At 40.4% G+C, this 21,173-nt stretch overlaps 1 protein-coding gene across 2 annotated transcripts in view; it reads right to left on the bottom strand.

Moving 5' to 3' along the window:
- The window catches only part of cadm4 (cell adhesion molecule 4), a 284,937-nt gene extending 275,742 nt beyond the window's left edge, over positions 1-9,195 (bottom strand). For both annotated transcript variants that reach the window (XM_088326717.1, XM_088326716.1), the window contains exon 1: positions 8,945-9,195. In XM_088326717.1, coding sequence (XP_088182843.1) covers positions 8,945-9,011 — 67 coding nt within the window. In that variant the 5' untranslated portion in view covers positions 9,012-9,195. The remainder of the gene's footprint in view (positions 1-8,944) is intronic.
- Between the last annotated feature and the right edge of the window lie 11,978 nt (positions 9,196-21,173).

The following is a 21,173-nucleotide window of genomic DNA, read 5'->3' as shown; positions in this document are numbered from 1 at the left end:
GCACACACATTGTGCCTTTATTATTTCTGAAATATGAAATAAAGAGCAAATATTTTAAAAAAAACATGAAAATCTGCAAAACGATCTCACAGTTACCCAGCAATCAGTTGAATTTGATTGCTTTCAAATTTTCTTAGGCATCCACGCTGGACCTTTAAGATTTTTAAAAAATGGTAATGTACAGAAACGCTAACAAAAATTTTGCAAATAATCAAGTCAAGTTAAGTCATGTTTATTTGTGCAGCCCTTTATCACAAGGAGTCTTTAAGGGCCGCACAGATTACAGATTATTGCAAACCACAGACTATTATGACACCATCCCCTGATCTAAAACCCACATGCGGGCAAGGAATACTCAAAAACCTCAACATAAGGAAAATGAAGAAACCTTGAGAAGGGACCGCACATGAGGTCATCCCCCATCCAGGATGACCAGTCTGCATAGATAACCTTCACCCACAAATTGGTTGGATTATTTTTTTTTTACGTATTTTCTATCTCATATACATACACACACTGTACCTTTTATATTCCTGAATAAATATGAGATAATGTGCATAAATGTTCACACACATTTTTAGTAATTATACAGTAATGGTCAGGCAAAAATAAATTCAATTTTTGCCGCCATCTAGTGGCAATTAGCTGCCATGAAACAACAGTCAACTGAACTGAGGCATTTGTTGGTGAAAATCCGGCATAGTCAGACACAAAGTCTCAATCCTCTCTCCGGAACACACACTCTACCTACCAAATTGGGTATAAGTGCAGAAATGTTCACAAAAATATAAAAAAGAAATCTGGATATATATCCTAGCTGTGACTTTGTAGGTGTTGCTAAGGATGACTAGTCCATTTTGTGCTGTAGCTAAAACAAATTCGTCTTCTGCTGCCAACTAATGGCGACCCATTATGATCAGCAAATAAGGCAATAAAATGCACTCAATCGCAATAAAATGAGAGGTGATCCTGCAAAAAAACCCTTGGGACAGTGTAGATTGATTTTGTTTCATGCAAATATAAGACGACCCCCTGGTTTCATGATTGTATTTTCCAAAATGTGCCTTTTATGCGAGTATATACGGCGCATAGCCGTCAATGGCACAGAATAAGCAATCATGTGGAGTAAAGGCAGTTATTTCTTTTTTTTTGACTCAATTTTGTTGTCAGTTTTTTACCTTTATCACAGGGTTCTAAGAACTATTACATGGCCAAATTCAAGCACTTTAAGCACTTTCAAGGCCAATTTTCCATTTTTTCCAGTACCATTTAAAGAAAAAATCCGGTGTGAATTTCTGTATTTCTGCAGAGCTACAAATATAAATACCTGGGATTAACATATTCATGTTTTAATTATAATAATCAAGACATTCTGTATGATTTTTAAATCTTGAGTAATATCTTATATATTTGTGGATCTTAACAATATGTGTGTAAATATTTGGAGACAAATCTCCATATAAATGTTGGGTAAAAATTACACAAATATGTAGCTTACATTTTCAGTTGCAGGAAGGTATTCCCATTACAAATTACTACTCGAAAACGCTACCTTGTTTTTTTTTTTACATGGCCCATAATAAATGTCCATAATTTATACATAATCCTTGCACTAATACGCATTTCATAGTGTTCTGTTTAGATGTAGTAGGTAGCTAACCGTTAGCAAAAAAAAAAAAAAAAAAAAAAAAAAGAAAATCATCGTTAAACTAGTCATCTCCCTGGGCTTCCTGACTAAAAAGCGCTGACTCTCCCAATGCGAAGATTTGGATCAACACTTGTTCACAATTTAAAGCATGCTGTGCGTGGATTTGTCCCATGTTTTAACCATTGTTTGTATTTTTCTTTTTCAAGTCATCCTTCACTTAATCTGCAACTTCCTGGCATCTGGGTGTGGTTCCCCTGTTCTGATACGCCTTTCCAAATGCACCCGAAGGGGGCGATGACGCTTCATATGAGAACACCGCCCAAAGCAATGCAACACCACTGCTCGGCCAGTGGCGTCATTGCTAGGGCTTTTTTATTATATTTGATTAATGCGTGGTATTTTGAGGCAGACGGACAAAAAACATCATATGGCAAGCACTTTCCTGACCTTAAAAACATGAACTTAAAATTCAAGTATTAGTTATCACCATCTTTTTCCCAAAAAAAGGCAATAAAACGCACTAAATGACAATAAAATGGGGTGATGTCCATTTCAAACACAATCGGGGCAATGCCATTTGAGTGAACGGGAAAGAGAGATCGAGCAGGATGTTATTGCCATTGAATTTAAAAGGAGTATAATTGACTCTCCGTTTTCTTTTTTTGCTTCTTGGCAATTTCATGCCAAGGCAAAGACCTGCGACCCACTAAAAAAAGGGATTGCCAGTTGATAAACGCTGCAATAAAGTGCAGAAATGTTCACAAAGAATTTACAGAAAAGTTGAACATGAATCAGTCAACCAGCAATCATTTCGAAGGCATGACTTGAAAATATTCTGGATCTTCACCTTTCCTCCGCAAAAAAATTTTTTGCTGCGGGCAAACGATTTATTTTGTGGCTTTAATTTCACACTTGACGGGCGGCCAAACACTTCCGGAAAAGAAAGTAGGCATCGAAAGCAATTAAAAAGTACATTTCCACAACGCTGGATGGACCCTTAAGCATTATTGTTCGGTGTGTGCGCCAAATTAAGGCGAATTTCTGTTTTCTCTGGGGGGAGGGGGCCGGGCTTTTATTTTGAAAATATGAAAGAGATGCCAAGCCTCTGAGGTCTCATTCAGTGCTTTTCGTCATTTTTTTGCTTTAAAATGCAGATGAAGTAAGGCTGCAAGTAACCATTATTTTAATAAACAATGAATAGGTTGATTTTTCCTTTGTATTAATCAGATTTAAATATATTTCTAATTTCCTTCCTCTTTCTCATATATTAAAGTTTAGGATAGAAACAAAAATAGTGCACGAAAACATCAGAATATTCTCTAATATAAAAGTGTTAGTCGAACACAAATACAGTGTTCATTTTACCTGTGAAAAGTGATGAGTCCCGGGGACTCGCATGCTCAAAAATCTATGGGTCCCAACAGAGATCTATGGGTCCCCAAAATTTTGTGTTATCGAGGTTGAAATTGTAAATCGGCGACAAATATATAATATAAATCTATATATTCATTCAGGGGCAGCACGGCGGCGCAGTGCGGCACAGTTCAGGTCATGGGAACCTGTCGTGGGTTCAAATCCAGCTCCAGACTTCCTGTGCGGAGTTTGTATGTTCTCCCCGTACTTGCGTGGGTTTCCTCCGGGCACTCCGGTTTCCTCCAACGTTCCAGAAACATGCATTTCAGGTGAATCGGCCGGTCCAAATTGTCCCCAGGTGTGAGCGAATGAGTTGTCTGTCCCTGTGTGCCCTGCGATTGGCTGGCAACCAGTTTAGGGTGTCCCCTGCCCACTGCCTGGAGATGGCTGGGATGGGCTCCAGCCCCCCAGCGACCCTAATGAGGATAAGCGGTACGGCTAATGAGATGAGATGAGATATTCATTCAGTTTTAATCATCACAGTTTATTGGTAATACAAATCAGTTATCACTTCAAGATTTTTCAGTTCACAACAATATTATACAAAACATTATACAAAATAATATTGCTGAAATAATTATATCAATCTATATTCTTTTGTTTATTTTCTTTCATCAAATCGTTGGCTTCAACACACTAGTTTTCCTTGCCTCCGCGATCTTCTGAAGAATTTATCTGCCGTTTTTCCCTGCCAGAATTATTGCCGTTGTTATCACTTTCTGCATTAAGTTTTGACTTATTACTGACACTGAAGAAATTACCAATTTTGTGTTGATTTTCACCTGTTTTCACTGTTTTTCGGAGGCATACTCATACCTGTCAACCTCCACGGCTCCATGCACTTACAAACTGTCATATTTTCCCTTACAAAATACAAAAAAATCTTACACCATATTTTTTTTCAAACGTGTTTATGTAGTTTAACATGTTATATTGTACTTGTGTTTCCTTATATCATATATTGTTAATAAACATTTTGTTGTGAGACTGCTGGCAGCACGGCGGCGCAGTGGTTAGCGCTTGTGCGGCACAGTTCATGTCATGGGAACCTGTCGTGGGTTCAAATCCAGCTCCAGACTTTCTGTGCGAGTTTGTATGTTCTCCCCGTGCTTGCGTGGGTTTCCTCCGGGCACTCCGGTTTCCTCCCACATTCCAAAGACATGCATTTCAGGTGAATTGGCCGGTCCAAATTGTCCCTAGGTGTGAATGAGCGAATGAGTTGTCTGTCCCTGTGTGCCCTGCGATTGGCTGGCAACCAGTTCAGGGTGTCCCCTGCCCACTGCCCGATGATTGCTGGGATGGGCTCCAGGCCCCCGCGACCCTACTGAGGATAAGCGGTACGGCTAATGAGATGAGATGAGATGAGACACTGAGTTGCTCGACATGAATGAGGTTTATTATTGAAAATAGTTCAAAATGAAGTAGCTTGGACGTTCACTGTAGAAGGAAAAAATACATGCAAATATAATTAAGTAGAAAAATACATTTTCTTAATCAAATTATTAATTCATTTTCTGCATTAAATTATTGTTGGTAATATACCGATTAAAACCTGTCTTTTTTCATTTTTTCCTTTTATACTTCCTTTTTTTCTTAACATATTTTTTACAAGATCATAATTCGTAATATAATGCATCAAAGCAAGTGAGCCGTTTGAGAGCCGGCTCTCTCTAATGAGTTGAGCCAAAAAAGCCGGTTCGCTAAAAAGAGACAGACTTCCACCACAACAATGACGTAATCTTGTTTTCCGAGATCGGCGTGCAGACGAAAACTCGAACCGCGAGACCAAAACAACAATGGCGTATCTGCCTGACGAAAAGTCGAGTGCGGTAAATCTTTGTTAAAAAAAAGTATCGGGTAATAATGACAATTTTGTGTCAAAAAAGTTGCGTCCCGGGGACGCACGTAGATTTGACACAATGCGTCCCCAGCAAAAACGATGCTTCTAGGACGCAGGGACGCGGGCAAATGAGAACACTGAAATATATACGAATGTTTTGCTGTATATGCAAGATACTGTTTATATAAAGTGCAAAAAAAGATAGGCAACATCAGAAGAGGGTACTTTGTCGGATCAGGAGGACCCCCGTGCATCAAAATATGGCCTGGAGGTGCCCTCTGTTGGACCAATTTTCTACTACAAATTAGTACCTGGATCAAGAGGACGTCGCGCAGCAAAATGTGGTCTCGAGTCGCCCTCTGCTGGATTAAAGTCCCTCTACAAGCATGTACCCTCAACTCACATGGAAACTCAACTCGATTGAATTGAATACGTCCCCTGACATAATAAATCCAGACCTGTCAACCTGTACGTTTTTGCCGTACAAAGTATGTTTATTATGCATTTTAAGACGTGTACGACGTACAAGAAAATCTGAACGGAAAAACGCAAATTCGTCAATTATGGGTACCATCCGGTACACACCAACTATCACAAAACGGCAAATCGATCAAGTCAAACGAGTTCGCCGCGGAAGCCTCTATCTCGGTATCGTTTTTTTCGTTGCAAACAAAGCGAGCGGTTTGATGTAGTGAAATAAAGTCCGTCTCTTTTTAGAGAACCGGCTTTTTCAGCTCAACTCATTAAAGAGAGCAGGCTCTCAAACGGCTCACTTGCTTGGATGCATTATATTTTTTTTGAATTTCATTTTTCATTATATTACGAATGATTATGATGTATAAAGAAGTAAAGAAAAAAAGAAGTATAAAAAGGAGAAAATGAAAAAAAGACAGGTTTGTGGTTATCCCTTTAATCGGTATATTACCAAAAAATATATATGGTGTAAGATTATTTTGTATTTTGTAAGGGAAAATACAACATTTATTAAGGGCATGGAGCCCTGGAGCTTGACAGGTATGTAAATCGATGAAATTTGTTGCCAACGCTTTTAATAATTGATTTTATCGATTCTTTGTTGCAGCCCTAATATGAACCCCATAGTCCTGTCGGGGGAGAGATTAATGACCGTGTTCAGGCACTAAACACCCCTGTTGCAAAATAAGAAAAGAAAAATCAGCAATGTAAGTGGCGTGTAACGGTCAAATTTGAATACCGCAATGCCCCCCACCCCCCTTTCGCATGCATGCATATAAATCCTCATTGCACGGCTCCTGGGGGGGCTCACTCTCACACGGGAGGGCATCAATCAATAGACAAGCTATAACGGGAAGGGGGGAGGTTCCCCTTGGCATGAAAGTTGATGTTTCCCACCTGCACAACAGCAGCGGTGCCGCAATAAGCTCCCTGCCACTTTGAACCTGCCTGGCAGGAGAAAACAAGCATTGGGGTGGGGGTCCTGTTATTTGCAGCGTCCTACATGCCCTCCCCTCCCAATTGGATGTCACATACACCCCCATAGGATGAGAAAATGAATACTGGTGGGTAGGATTTAAAGTTGATGTCGTTATAGTTGCTAACCAAAACAGCAGCCCACACCAAGGAACAAAAATAGGAATATGGCATTACATGTGAAACATGGAAATTGTTGTACACACAAAGAATCATATGTCAACCAAAACAGCAGCACCTCATTTCTATATATTTTTTTTACTAGTATACTTAGTTCTCATTTCTGGGACATCACACTGCTTCCATTGCTCTTTTTTATGTTTTATTTATTAGAACGATGGGATTTTTGTTTTCCGCATGCTCCATGAACCCCAAATCTATAGCTCATTTATTTTATTTTTTTAAACCAAATTTGAAATAAACTTGATTCTTATTTGTTTGGGTTTTTTGTATTTCTTGAACATTTGAAATATATGCTGATTTTTTTTAATTGATATCGAATATGATTATATTTTATTTATTTTTTAAAATATTTTATTGATTGTTTTTCCTTTTTCTTAAATGTAATGTTTTTGATATTTTATTTGCTTATTTTGATTTTTTTGTGATTTTTTAAAAACGCAGATTTTTTGAGATTGTATCCATTTGTTTGATTTATAGAATTTGCTTATTTTTATTAAATTTATTTTTGTTTGACAACGTGCATATTTGTCAATTTATTTACTATAAATTTATTCACTCAATATTTTATTCATCTACTGATCTTAATGTATTTTTCCTTTTTCATGTGCATGCTTTTTGATTTATTAATGTTCATTTTTTTTATTTCTTTGCATGTTTTGATTTTTTCTTTATAACATTGATTTTATTGTTTATCTTATGTTTTCGTTTAAAAAATGTATTTGCTCATTTATTTTCTCATACGTACAGGGTTCCTACAGCTTAAGGCAAGTTAAATTCAGGATTTTTTAAGACATTTTTAATGCCTTTTGAAATCAAATGTAAGACAAATAACATTCCTTGCACAAAATACATGGTGCCTCGTACACATTGCCCAGCACAGTTTTTAGCCATGGCGAAAAACGTTCGGCCGAGAGACACTCCTCATTAAATGCAGATTTCGCAGGCATGGTCCAAAGTAAAGCTACAGTATGTGTATTGTGGGTAGAAGTATCACATGTGTCTGCTCTGAAAGGCCCGACTGAAACCACATCACCGTTTTGATAGTTCCACTATGGTAGCCACGAAGGTCAATCTGTCAATTATTAAAAAAGACGATTGATAAATCTTGCTAAATCTTTTAAGTTCAAATAAACACAAATCTTATGATTGGTTGTATTTTTAAGACTTTCGAAAATTGGATTTAAAAGATTGAAATGCCGGCAAAGGCCTTGTTTTTAGAATAAAGAATTCAATAACTTTTCCATGTATTCACTTTATTCATTTTTTGCCTTTTCTACTTGTTTATTTCTGCTGATACAGCCCGCTTATTTATTCATCTTTTCATAAATTTGCTAGGTTCTTTATTTACCGTTTACATATATCATTATTATGGTGTATATATAGGGCGGCATTAGCTCGGGAGGTAGAGCGCTCGCCTTGGGATCAAGAGGTCGCAGGTTTGATTCCCGGCTCCTCCTTATTATATGTTGAAGTGTCCTTGGGTAAGACACGGAATCCCTAATGCCCCCAAGAAGCAGGTAGGCGCGTTGCATGGCTGACTCCCTATTGGTGTGTGAGTGTGTGTGTGTGTGTGTGTGAATGGTTAATGTGAAGCACATTGTAAAGCGCTTTGGTAGGTCTTCCTTGACTTGGAAAGCGCTATATAAATGCAGACCATTTACCATTTATTTATGATAAATAAGCCATAAATAACCTAAAAATCCATTCTCATACGTTTACTTTATGGTTGGTTGGTGGTAACCATTTCTGGCGTGTCTTGGGCAAGTACAGCCTGGTGGTGCCCATCCCTCTCCAGGCCAACCAACGTTTACACCCAGTCTTGAACCAGGGACTTTTCACTACAGAAATAATGAATCACTCTGCCCAGAACATACACAAAGTCTAATAATACTGTGTCATTTTAACAGCATAACTCCATTGATTCATTCATATTTATTACTTTGAGGACTTTTTCTATCCTAAATGGTTGAGAAACACCGAAATATACAATATAAAAAAACATTAATTCTACAAAAATATCATCTTCTAAAACAAACAACCAGATCTTAAAAAAAAAACAATAGAAGCATTATTCATTTACTTTATAAAGGCCAAGCAAGTAAAAATGAAGCACACCTGCTCCCACCCCGCATCGTATGTCGGAACCTTTGTCGTAACCCGAGCATCACCACAGCTTGGAACGAATTCCATGTGCACACTTCATTTGTTTTTTGTTTTTTCAATTCCGGATTTGCAACTTGCAAACTCCACACCAGCAAAACCTGACACCTTCAGCCAGAATATTCCAAACAGCACGCTGCAAAAGAAATCAACACAAATAACAACAAATGCATCGGAACGCAGCATGATTCCACTTGCACTTTCTTGGGATTTTTTACAGGAGACACGGTAAAAACCGAACCGGGTCTTACCGGTGTGCGCAGAGCAAATGACGGCCAAGGCGACGAGGAGGACGCGGTACTTCCACGCGGACGCCATACTCCCTTATTCCTCTCTTTCTTCTTCTCTTCTTTTTCTTCTTTTCAGCGTTAATATTCCTCTTTTCTTGGGCAGGAAATTCGTAAGCGCTCACTCAGTCAGTCGCTCGCACCTGAAACCGGACGGGTGCGCGTTCCCGCAAAGCCTCCGTGCGCGTGCGTGAGCCTGCGTGCGCGCCCACGCCCACTTTCTCTCCGCGGGAATGTCAACACTCGTGATGTGTCGCTCGCAAACGAAACGTCTCTACGAGCCGGCTCTTGGAAGTAAACGGCGGAAGCCGGCTCCTCACCAATCAGAAGCTAACGCTTTTCGAATCAGTGATGTGTCGTTCGTTGACATAACGGCTCATTTGAGCCATTTCCTTTCGAGATAATACAGTGTCATTTGTGAGCAAAACGGCTCTAGAAGGTGACTCTTTGGAATGAATGATGGCAGCTGGCTTCTTTCCAGATAATGTAGTGATGTGTCATTTCCAAACGGAACAGCCTGATGAGCCGGCTTTTAGAAGTGAACAGCAGGAGCTCCTTTAAAGAGAGTTACTTGTTGTGCGCGAACGTAACGGCTCTATGAAACAGCTCTTCGACTTGAACGCTGCGGGAAGAGGCTCTTAACTAATCAGGAGTCGGCTCCCTTCGAGGAAGTGATATTTCATTGGCAAACAAACCGGCTCTATAAACCAGCTCTTTAAAGTGAAGGACAAGCCGCAACACTCACCATGCAGGAGCCGGCTCCCTTCACGATGTGGATGTTTTTGCTCTTGGATGTAAACGAATATAACGGCTCTCTGACACGGCTGTTTGAAGTGAATGATGAGCGGCGGCTCTTATCAATCAGGGGCCGGCTCCCTTCGAGCCAGTGATGATGTGCTATTGGCTCCCCACCAATGAGAAGCCGCCTCCTTTCAAGATAGTTATAATTTGTTAGAAAACGAAGCAGCTGTATGAGAGAACTCTTTGGAGTGAACGACGGTAGAATGCTCCTTTCGAGATAGTGATGTGACGTTTGCGAACAAAACAGCTCTATGAGACGCCTCATTGAGGTGAACGATCATAATGGGAGCAAACTCCTCTCAAGATAGTGATGTGTTGTTTGCAAACGAAATGGATATCTGAGCCAGCTCTCTGGTGTGAACCATGGGCGCTGGCTCCTTTCGAGATAGCGATCTGTAATTCACAAACACAACGGCTCTGTGAACTGGCTCTTGGAAATGAACGACAGAACCCGGGTCCCTTTGAGATATAGATGTCTTGTTTTTGGATGTAACGCTTCTATGAGCTGTTTTTTTAAGTAAACAGTAGGAGCCGGCTTCTTTCGAGATAGTCATTTGTAATTCAGAACAAAAGGCTCTGTGAACAACGGGAGCTGGCTCACCACCAATATACTTTTTTCTTCATTTGTATCTCTTTTTTAGGGCTTCTTACTTTTTTTTTCATGCTTTTTGCTTCTCTCTTTTCCCTTTTTACTCTTATTTCTTCTTTTGGGGCGGCAGTAGCTCAGGAGGTAGAGCGCTCGTCTTGGGATCGAGGGATCCCAGTTTGAATCCCAGCTCGTCCGTGTTACATGTCGAAGTGTCCTTGGGTAAGACACTGAACCCCTAATACCCCCAATAAGCATAAGGTTAGCGTCTTGCATGGCTGTAATACAAGGCTGCTATTGGGAATTGTAGAGCACATTGTAAAGCGCTTTGGGAAGTCATTGACTTGAAAAGCGCTATAGAAATGCAGATCATTTCATTTCTTTTCTCTTTTTCATAATGTTTTCCTTCCTTTTTTTGGGTATTTTCTTTTTCTCTATTTTATCTGCATTATTTTCTTCCAGATATATTAAAGGCATTTGATGCTTAATGCTATAAAATTAGGTAATACATGGATTAAAGCATCAAAACCAATTTGAAGAGTCGTGCGTAAGCCGAAAGAGCCAACTCTCTAAAAAGAGCCCGGATCGCTATTTCTAATCCACGGGAATGTCAACACTCAGACGCGGTGCTGACTTTTTAAAACAGTATTTGAAAGTCTGATGGACCCGGAAAGCTTCCATGATCACGTCACTGTGCTTTTAGTGTTTCTTTTATTCTTAAATCACTTTTTTTCTTGTTTAATTAAAATGCATTAGTTATTTGTTTTCTACTTTTCCGACGTGAACGCAGCATTGTTTCAAAGCTGTGTCTTTGACGCCCTCCACAGGCAACCTCAGGAACCTCATTTAGATTGTGTTTTTATATATTTATGACGACTTCGTTAGGATGCCAATTTGTTCAAAAACATCATTCATATTTTATTAAATTCATATTATACGTCTTCTATTTTTTACCAACTCTTTTAAACGTAGCACTGCTTCAAAACTGTATCTGTAGCGTTCCCGACTGGCCGTCTAGGGAATAGCATTTGATTTATTTCAATTTACGACGACGTCGTCTTCATTTAAAGGAACAAAATATGATAGAAATCAAAGTACAAATGACATTTATGGACTAATTTGACTTAGAAGGTTCATTAACAGGCTTGTAAATTTATTTATTCGTCCTGTAAAATTCACGGCTGAAAATAATTCAAACGTAATTATAGATCTCAAATTTAAAAACATTCGTTGTATTGTGTAAAAGTATGTAAGAAAAATAGAAAAGGGGAGTGATAAAAATGTTTCATTTTATCCCCAAATTACAAAATTGAGTTTGAAAGAGGAAATTTAAATGGAAAAAGTAATAAAAAGATTATCAAATGGGGAATAAAAAAAAGCAGGAGAAAAATAAATTAACAAGTACATAATAAAGAAGATAAGTCAAAATGTAAAAAATCAGAACTTATATAAATTAGTAAATACCGACATAAATAAATAAAGATAAGCCAAATGTGGGAAAAAACAGGATTGAAATAGATGCATAAATACATCCATCCATCTATCCATCCATCCATTATCCGTACCGCTTATCCTCAGTAGGGTCGCGGGGGTGCTGGAGCCCATCTCAGCTGTACTCGGGCAGTGGGCAGGGGACACCCTGAACTGGTTGCCACCCAGTCGCAGGGCACACAGAGACAGACAATTCGCTCGCTCATTCACACCTAGGGACAATTTGGTCTGGCCAATTAACCTGACCTGCATGTTTTTGGAATGTGGGAGGAAACCGGAGTGCCCGGAGTAAACCCACGCAAGCACGGGGAGAACATGCAAACTCCGCACAGGAAGGTTGGTGGCTGGATTTGAACCCATGACCTCAGAACTGTGCCGCACACGCGCTAACCACTACCGCCGTGCTGCCCACATAAAAACATACATAAATAAGGGAAATTAAAAAGTTGGTGAAAAAAAATACAGAACTTAAATAAAATAAGACCAAAATAAATAAATAGATAATAAAGGAAAGACAAATGTGCATTCAAAGAAAGATTAAAATAAATAAATTAAGGCATAAATAAATAAAAATAAAGATTGTAAGACAAAATGTGGAACAAAAGCAGGATTAAAATAAGTGAATACATAAATAAATAATAAAGAAAACGTGAACTAAAAAAAGCATGATTCTAATAAATAAACTAATAAATAAAAAATCATTTTTATTAGAAATACAGGATTGATGCTAGTCCTGCTACGCATTCCTCCCTGACGCGCCTCACTCTATAGATATCGCGTGTCCTAAACGCTTGGGGCAAACTGGGTCATCAGCTGGTGACCACCAGTCATGAGGTTTCGCTTCTTGAACCCCAGGACATCTCCCGGTGGCGGAACGATGGTTATCTCTGCCAACCCTAATGATGCCCTGGGTGTTGTTTATCGGCCCCCAGCTCCCATTCTTCCTCCGCAGTCACAGCCAGAGCCGCCTTTTTCGGCCACCTCCGCCAGCTTCTTTGTTGCTCTCTGGTGGACAGGTCCTGTGCAAGCCAGGTCTTTGAGCAGGCGAGAAGTTGACAAGCCCACAAACCCCTGCATCCCACCTCAACTGGGCATACAGGGGTCTTCCAGCCCGCCTCCCTTCACTCGGCTGCCAGATCTTCGTATTTGTCCCGTTTCCTCTCTTATGCCGCCGCTCATTTTGCACAATGTTGAATATTTTTGCACTGCCTCATATTGCACTAATACGATCTCAAAACTGTATGTAACAGCCTACACTTCTTGTGTAAATATTGTGTAAATTATAACCTTTACCTTCTTTGTTCCTTTATCTTCTTTGTTTTCTTTCTTTCCTCACTGTTAAATGTGAAACTGGAGTGCCACGTCCAATTTCGTTGTCACAATATGTTAAACCCATTTTGTTACAATAACAATAAATGTATATTCTATTCTATTCTATTCTATTCCCTCCTCCCACGGGACAGTTAGCTCCAGAGGGAGGACTGCATTGCTGGCTACCATCTGCAGAACCATTTCTGGCCGGAATGATGTTTCAGTTATCTCCCTGGAAAACTGCAACTGCCTCTTCAGGTCGACTATCATCTTCCACTCTCTGCCGTGTTTGACGGGTGGGTGGCAGTGGTGTTTTCGCCAGCCCTTGCAAACTGGAGTGTGCATCTTGATGATGTAGCTGGCCGACTGTTTGCTTCCTGTGTGCATGCTTCGGCCACCTCTGCCAGCTTCTTCAGAACGGAATCGTGTCTCCATCTGTAGCAGCTTTGGGACGGTGATGCTTGCAGCCTGAGAGGATGTGCTGAAGGCGAGCATTGATGGTACTACAGAGGGGGCTAGACCTTTTCAGTGCCGAACCACAGGTGGAGATTATGGGGGCCGGCTAGTGTGGTGCAAGTTTCTCGGATCAGGAACGTTGAAGAAAAATGGCATTAAATTAAATAAAGGAATATATAAATAATAAAGATAAGACACATAAAAGAGCAGATTTTATATAAATACATAGCACTAAAGAAATAACACAGAGAAGATACATGTCTAAGGAACAAAAGGATTATTAAAATGAATAAGTAAATGAATAAGTAATAAACTTTATAATGTCATGATTACTGATGCGGGGCACCTTTCTTAATAAAAACTGAGTAAAACGAACGCTATTGGGTCACGTCTCCGTTCCTGGTCCGTGACACATAAGGAAAAAAGGGGAAAAAAAACAACGGATTCAAATAGATTTTTAAAATAAATAAATAAAAATTAAAGATAAGACAGGAAGTGAAATAAAAATAGGTTTAAAATAGCCAAAAACATGAATAAAGAACAATCAAGACAAAAAATGTGTAAAAAAAAACTGGATATAAAAATAAATAAAATGTGGAAGGGAAATCAGTTAGATTAAAATTTTTAAAATGGTAACGAAGATGACACAACAAAATTTGGAAGAAAAAAAACAGGATTAAAAAACTAATAACAATGATAAAGGTGATAAATAAAGGATTATAAAATCAATATATGATGATCATGATCATGACAAAATGTGGACGAAAAAAAGGTTTAAAAAATGTCAAATAAAAATGAAGATAACACAAAAATGTTGAATAGAAATTTTGAAATGAAAACAAAACATGACAATTTAACAAGAAAATCAAGCAGCACGTAACTAAATCTAAAAAGAAATTCCCTTGGCGGTGTCACAATACCGCGAGCATCGGACACTTCCTGCCCGTCTTACAAACCTACCAAATAGTGCGCCAACAAATGATCAAACACTCAGTGCCAGTATGTTCTCCGAGGTCAGTTCAAGCAAACCTCGATTATTGTTCCAGTTAATTTCGGGCTCTAAGTGGAACCCTGGAGAACCACCTCCAAGGCCCCCCCCCCCCGAAACCACAATTCCCCTCTGCGGGAATTTGCTCATTTTTTGGCAGGAAGTCGACTGGCGCCCCCCCAGGCAGCAGATGGGACATTGTCAGAGAGTAATGAGCGGCAAACACCTGCTCTGCTCTTTTTTTTTTTTTCGTCGTCCTCAGTCGAAACAAAGTGAGCGTGACGTCCCGACGGCGTTCGATTCCCGATTGGTGCCGAAATCTGGAACGTGGACCCGAGAGAAGTGGATGATGTCATCGGGACCCTCCAAGCAGATGGTCTCTTTCCATTGGCGGAGGCATCCACATCCTTCAAGGAAAATTGTGGATGTGCTTTGCAAAGTTTGGACAATTACAATAACAAGTTCAAAATGTTTATCGTTAATATAATAAAGAGTAAATGAAAGAGTAAAACCGATACTATAAAGTTACTGGTTTAATTTGTAAAGCACAAAAAAATGCAATAAAATACTTTATTTCGGTAACATGGAGCTAGATTATTTTTTTTTACGGTGAGGAATCTGATGTATGCGTTAATCTTTACTTTCAATTATTACATAAAAAATGAATCAGCTATGGGGAAAAATAATTCGTTAGTCAGTATTCTTTACATGTATTTATTTCGGGGGAACAAATAGGAGAAAGAGTAAGAAAGAGCCTAAGAGAGAACAAAAGAGAAAAACAGATGAGAGAGAGCTAGTTAGAGAGCCCACTAAAGAGAAAGAGAGAGAGGTAGATAAGAGAAATAGGCAAAAAGTGAGAATTAGAGAAACCTAAAGAAAGAGGAAAGAAAGCAGAAAGAGAGAAAGCCCTAGAGAAGAAAAATAGAGGATGGACAGGGCTAAAAAGAGAAGAAGAGCTAAAGTGAGATAGGAAAGAGAACTAGAGATCGAGGGCTAAAGAGAGAGAGAGAGAGAGAGATTGAGGAGAGAGGGGTCTAAAGAGAGAGGAGAGAGAGAGAAAGGGCTAAAGAGAGAAGTTGAGCTAAAGATAGATAGGAATGAGAACTAGGGATGGAGGGCTGAAGAGAGGGAGAGAGAGAGAGAGAGAGAGAGAGAGAGAGAAGGAAAGACAGAGAGAGAGAGAGAGAGAGAGAGAGAGAGAGAGAGAGAGAGAGACAGAGAGAGAGGGGGCAGAAGAGAGAAGGTGAGCTAAAGATAGATAGGAATGAGAACTAGGGATGGAGGGCTAAAGAGAGGGAGAGAGAGAGAGAGAGAGAGAAAGAGAAGGAGAGAGAGAGAGAGAAGAAAAAGGGTGAGATAGGAAAGAGAAGAGGGCTAAAGAGAGAAAAATAGAGGAGAGAGGGGGGAGACAGAGAGAACGAGAGAGAGAGGGGGGGGGCAGAAGAGAGAAGGTGAGCTAAAGATAGATAGGAATGAGAACTAGAGATGGAGCACTAAAGATAGATAGGGGGATGAGAGAGAGGGCTAAAGAAAGAGAGAGAGAAGAAAAAGAGAGGAGAGGGAGGGCTCAAGAGAGAAGGAGCGCCAAAGTGAGATAGGAAAGAGAACTAGAGATACAGGGCTAAAGAAAGAGCAAAAGTAAGAGAAGGGAGGAGAGAGCATGAGAGGGAGAGAAAGAGCCAAAGAGAAATAGAGGAGAGAGCTAAAGACAGAGAAAGGAGAGAGAACTTGAAAACAAAAGAACTAAGAATAGGAGGGGAGATCAAACTAAAGGGGGTGAGGGGGGCAAAGAGAGAGGGGAGAGAAGAGAGAGCAAAAGAGGGAGTTGAAAAGATAAATTGCTAGAGATGAACAAGAAGGGGTAGAGAGATAAAGATGGAAAGGGGTCAAGAGAGAGGAGAGAGTTTGAAAGAGAAATCTTGAAAGAGAGCTCAAAAGAGAGTGAAAGAAAGAGAGCGAGAGAGAGAGAGAGAGAGCAGGAGAGAAAGAAAAGAGAGACGATTAGGAAACCAAAGAGAACAAAAGAGGGAGGAGAAAGAGCCAAAGAGAGAGAGAATGAGGGAAAGCTAGAGAGAGAATGCGCTAAAGAGGAACGAAAGAGAGCTTATATATTTTCCACAACTTCATGTCGGACTTCGATTGGCTGTCCGTACAAAAGTAAAGACATGACACAAGCACTTTCTTCTATTCCATGCTCGTCTTCTCATATTAAACGAAGATTTCTTCAAATATTGGCCTATCTGAAACTTATTTCTAATAATAAATCGCACTGTGGGGCGGAACGGCGGCTGAGTGGTTGGCGCGTCCGCGGCACAGTTCTGAGGACATGAAATCAAATCCAGCTACCTCCCTGTGTGGAGTTTGCATGTTCTCCCCGTGTGTATGTTCCCTCCAGGCACTCCGGTTTCCTCCCACATTCCAAAAACATGCATGTCAGGTTAATTGGCCGGTCCAATTTGTCCCAAGGTGTGAATGAGCGAGCGAAGTGTCTGTCCCTGTGTGCCCTGCGGTTGGCTGGCGACCAGTTCAGGGTGTCCCTTGACCACTGCCCGAAGATAGCTGGGATGGGCTCCAACACCCCCGCGACCCTACTGGGGATAAGTGATGTAGATACTGGCTGGATGGATGAAAATCACACTGTTGAGTCACTGGGTCCAGTTTTAACACTGTGATCTCTCTGTTTGAGAGAATGTCTTGGACTTTTGGAGCTACTTAGCAGTCTACCATTGATGTCTCCGAGTGAAAAACCTATCAAGGTGCCGTGTATAAAAGTTTGAGATCCTAAAAAAGGAGAAAGGAAAATGCTGTACTCGGCTGTACTACAGTAAGAAGTTTTCCATTTTGATGTTATGTTTCCTGCCCTAACTCAACTTTTCCGGAAGCGAAGACAACCACCCACTCATTTCAACTTCTCCTACAAACAACATTTATGGTATTCTTTGTGTGTGTCAATATATGATACAGCCTTCAGCTGATTTCTGCAGGTTCACCCACAGGGAGGCGAGAAGGTAAGAAATAATTGACATTTGGCATATGCCAACCTTTCAGATTCTTTTTGGAGTCGTCCTGTATTTATTATTTATGTATTACTGTCATATTTTATTTATGGAAGTTAATATGGACCAGTATCCCCCTGCGATATGTGAAAATCCATTAATAGCCACCCCCTCATATTTAACATGCACTTGCAGGCCCTTGTTTGCAGCAATACTCGACTGGGGATAATGGATCGTGGCCAAAATATTGCTTTTCATCTGAGGCAAAAAGAACAGGAAGAAACAGGCACCATTACGAGAAAAATATGCCTCTCAGCCCCCAATTTAAGCAATAGTCAGCCAGGGATAATGGGTTGCAGCCAAAATAGTGCCGTTCATTTTAGGCAAAAAAAAAAAAAAGAGCCTTCACTCACGACACAGATTTGCTCTCTTGGTCCCCGCTCTCAGCAATAATTGACTGGGAATAATAGAAAACAGCCAAAATAGAACAGTTCTTTTTAAGGCTGTCACAATGGCCCGAACCAAGTAAAAAATGCGCTCAGTCGGAAATTTAGGGTGGGCCAAATCAGCACGCCTTCCGACAAAAGTGCCTTTTTGCCAGTCCTACTTGCAGCAATATAGGATCGTGGCCAAACAAGTGCAGTTCATTTTAAGCGGAAATACAGCCAAAAAACACCTGTCAAGCCTGACAAAATCACGCCAGAATGAAAAGCCAACCGATAAAAGTTCGTTCAGCAAGTCTTCGCTCGAAGCAATACGCAATGAGGGATAATGGATCAAGGGCTGGTCAATTGCAGTTCATATATTGGTGGACAGAATGACCTAATAGAGCTTCCAAACCCTAACAAAAGTTCACCTCCGTTCTCAACATTAGTTGGCAGGGAGGAAACTAGATCACGGACAAAATAGTGCAGTCAATTTTAGGCGAGCCAGAACTGCACACCTGACAAAAGTATTGTCTGTCGGTCCCCACTCGCAGCAAAATTCGATCTGGGATAATGGATTGCGAATGTAAAAGTGCAGTTTTTTTAAAGTGGAAATAACAACAAAAAAAGAGCCGCCAGTCACAACAAAATTGCACTCTTCTTTTCACCACTCGCAGCAATATGCAACCAGAGATAATGGATAACTGCTGCTCGAATACAGTTCATTTTAGACAGAAATAACGAGGGAAAAAATAGCCGCCGGGCTTGACAAATGTACACTCTACTTGCAGCAATATGGGATTTGGAGATAATGGATCACGGCCGAAGGAGTACAGTTCATTTTGTCGGAAATAATGTGAAAAAAAGAGCTACCGGGCCTGACAAATGTGCGCTTTGCCGGTCCTCGCTCGCAGCAATATGCAATTGGGAATAACATATCGCTGAATGATTTTCAACCCCTGATGAATTAGCCTGCGAAGCGTGGAGTAGTGGGAGATTACAGTATTTATTTATTATGATTTTATTCCGCTAAGTGCGGCGCGCTTGGGTAATGGCTTTAATAACATTATCTCGGTTGGACGCCGTGCGTTAATGAAGTGCCGACGCGGTCGCTTTATTAACGGCCACGCCGACCAAATAAAAACTGTAAAAATTACAAAAAACGTAGCGCTTCAGCCGACCGGTGCCGTGAAAGCATCGGCAGCAGTTTGCGTTAATAAGCTGGCGAAACGAGCAAAACGGGCGAGCGAGACGAGGTTTGCTGGAAAATGAGGAAGGCGAACCGGTGGTCCGTGACGGTTATTTAGGGGGGGCAAATAGGAACAAGGCTCGTTTGCCGGAGCTGCCGGCATTCCTAATGAATTGACGTCTTGTGGAGGAAACTCCACTTTCCCGTTGAACAAAACTCTCGGATTACTTGATCTATTTCAGTAATTTTGCCCCTAGTGGAAAACAAAGGTAGTTAGCTAGCTGGCTAGTAGGTTCTGTAGGGTGGTGGTTATTAGTTAGTCAGTCAGTGAGTTAGATAGACCTTGGGTGAATCGATCAGTCAGTTGAATATTTGATCAGTCACATAGATGGACAATCGGTCAGGTAAATAGTTGATTCGTCTGGTAAATAGTTAGTTTAATAGTCGATCAGTCAGGTAGATGGACGATTGGTTAGTTAAATAGTCTGTTAAATAGACAATCACTCAGTTTGATAGTCCATTGGTCAAACAGATGGACAATCAGTCTATCACATTGAATGATTTTATACATTTGACTATAAAGGATTTTATACGATTGAATAAAAGTTACATTTAGTGAGTTTAATGCAAGATTTTCACCGTGTGGGCTTTAGTTCAAGGACAGGACAGGCTGTGCGAACTTCATAATAATTTGTCAAGGGTATTTTGATAACAGGACTCTGATGGAGGACGGCAGGTGTTGTTTTGCTAACAATTCCTTGGCACGCCCATGGGAGGAGCCGAGACGCTATCTTGCGGGGAGACGTGGGCCAAGAAGAGAAAGCTAAAGTACTTCAGAAGAAATAAATCTGCCCCCGTGTGGAAATGTCGGCTTTCCTGATCATTTTTCCCTCAAGAAACGAGCGCGCATAAATTGTTGGGTGAATGTAGGTTGTGTTTAGTTAATGGAGTCAGATAACTGATTTGAACAATTTGGTAAACGGTACATTTTGATAATTAATTTCCAACAAAATGGACAGTCGATCGGTCAGTTGAATAGTTGATCAGTAAATAAGATGGACAATAAATCAAATAAATAGTCAATTGTTTAAATAGTCTAAGAGTCGATCAACTGGATGGACTAACGGTCAGTTGCATTTTCAGCCATTCGGCCAGTTGAATAGTTGATGAGTCAAGACAGTCGGTCAGTTAAATAGTCAATCGGTCTGTTGAATGGTCAACCAGTCAATAGACTGTCAGTCAGTAAATTGTCAATTGGTCAAATAGAAGGATACAGTACTCAGTCAGTTAAATAGTAAATCAGTCACGTAGATGGATCAGTTCAACAGTCAGTTGATTGGTCAAGAAAAATGATCAGGGAGGTAGAGTGTTGTTCAGTCAGTTTAATAGTCAGTTGAATGGTCAATTAAATAGTCGGTCAATCAGAGGGATCAACGGTTAATCAATCAGTCAATTAAACAGTTTATCAGTTAAATAATCAGCTGTTCAGTCCGTTGAACATTCAATCAGTCAGTTAAATTGTTGGTGCATCACTAAATGAAATAGTCAGTCAATGTCACGAGCCGTGGTGGCGTGGAAGGGGACCGGACCAGAACGGAGGCAGGAGGCATGAAGGGAGAACTCAAATACGTTGACGATCCATAAGTTTTATTTAATAAAATAAAAGTCGCCCAATACTCCGGGGCAAAACAGAACAATACAGAGTTCCTCCGGCACGAACTCAACAGGACAAGGCATAACAGACTAAAACAGGACAAGGCATAACAGACCGGGATTGTGAATAATGAGTAATGAACCAGCAACCGCAGAGCCCACAATGCAGCCTTAAATAGCAGACCCACAATTAGTGGAACTGCTTTCAGCTGTTGCCCAGAGGGCGGGGCAGACTGGTCACCAAGGCGACCGTGACAGTCAATACGTCTGTTAAACAGTTAAATAGTCATCGGTCTG

Source organism: Urocampus carinirostris, chromosome 2, assembly GCF_059441175.1.
Source record: "Urocampus carinirostris isolate Australia breed hairy pipefish chromosome 2, RoL_Ucar_1.0, whole genome shotgun sequence".
NCBI classification, from domain to species: Eukaryota; Metazoa; Chordata; class Actinopteri; order Syngnathiformes; family Syngnathidae; genus Urocampus; species Urocampus carinirostris.
This window is presented reverse-complemented; position numbering and strand designations above follow the sequence as displayed.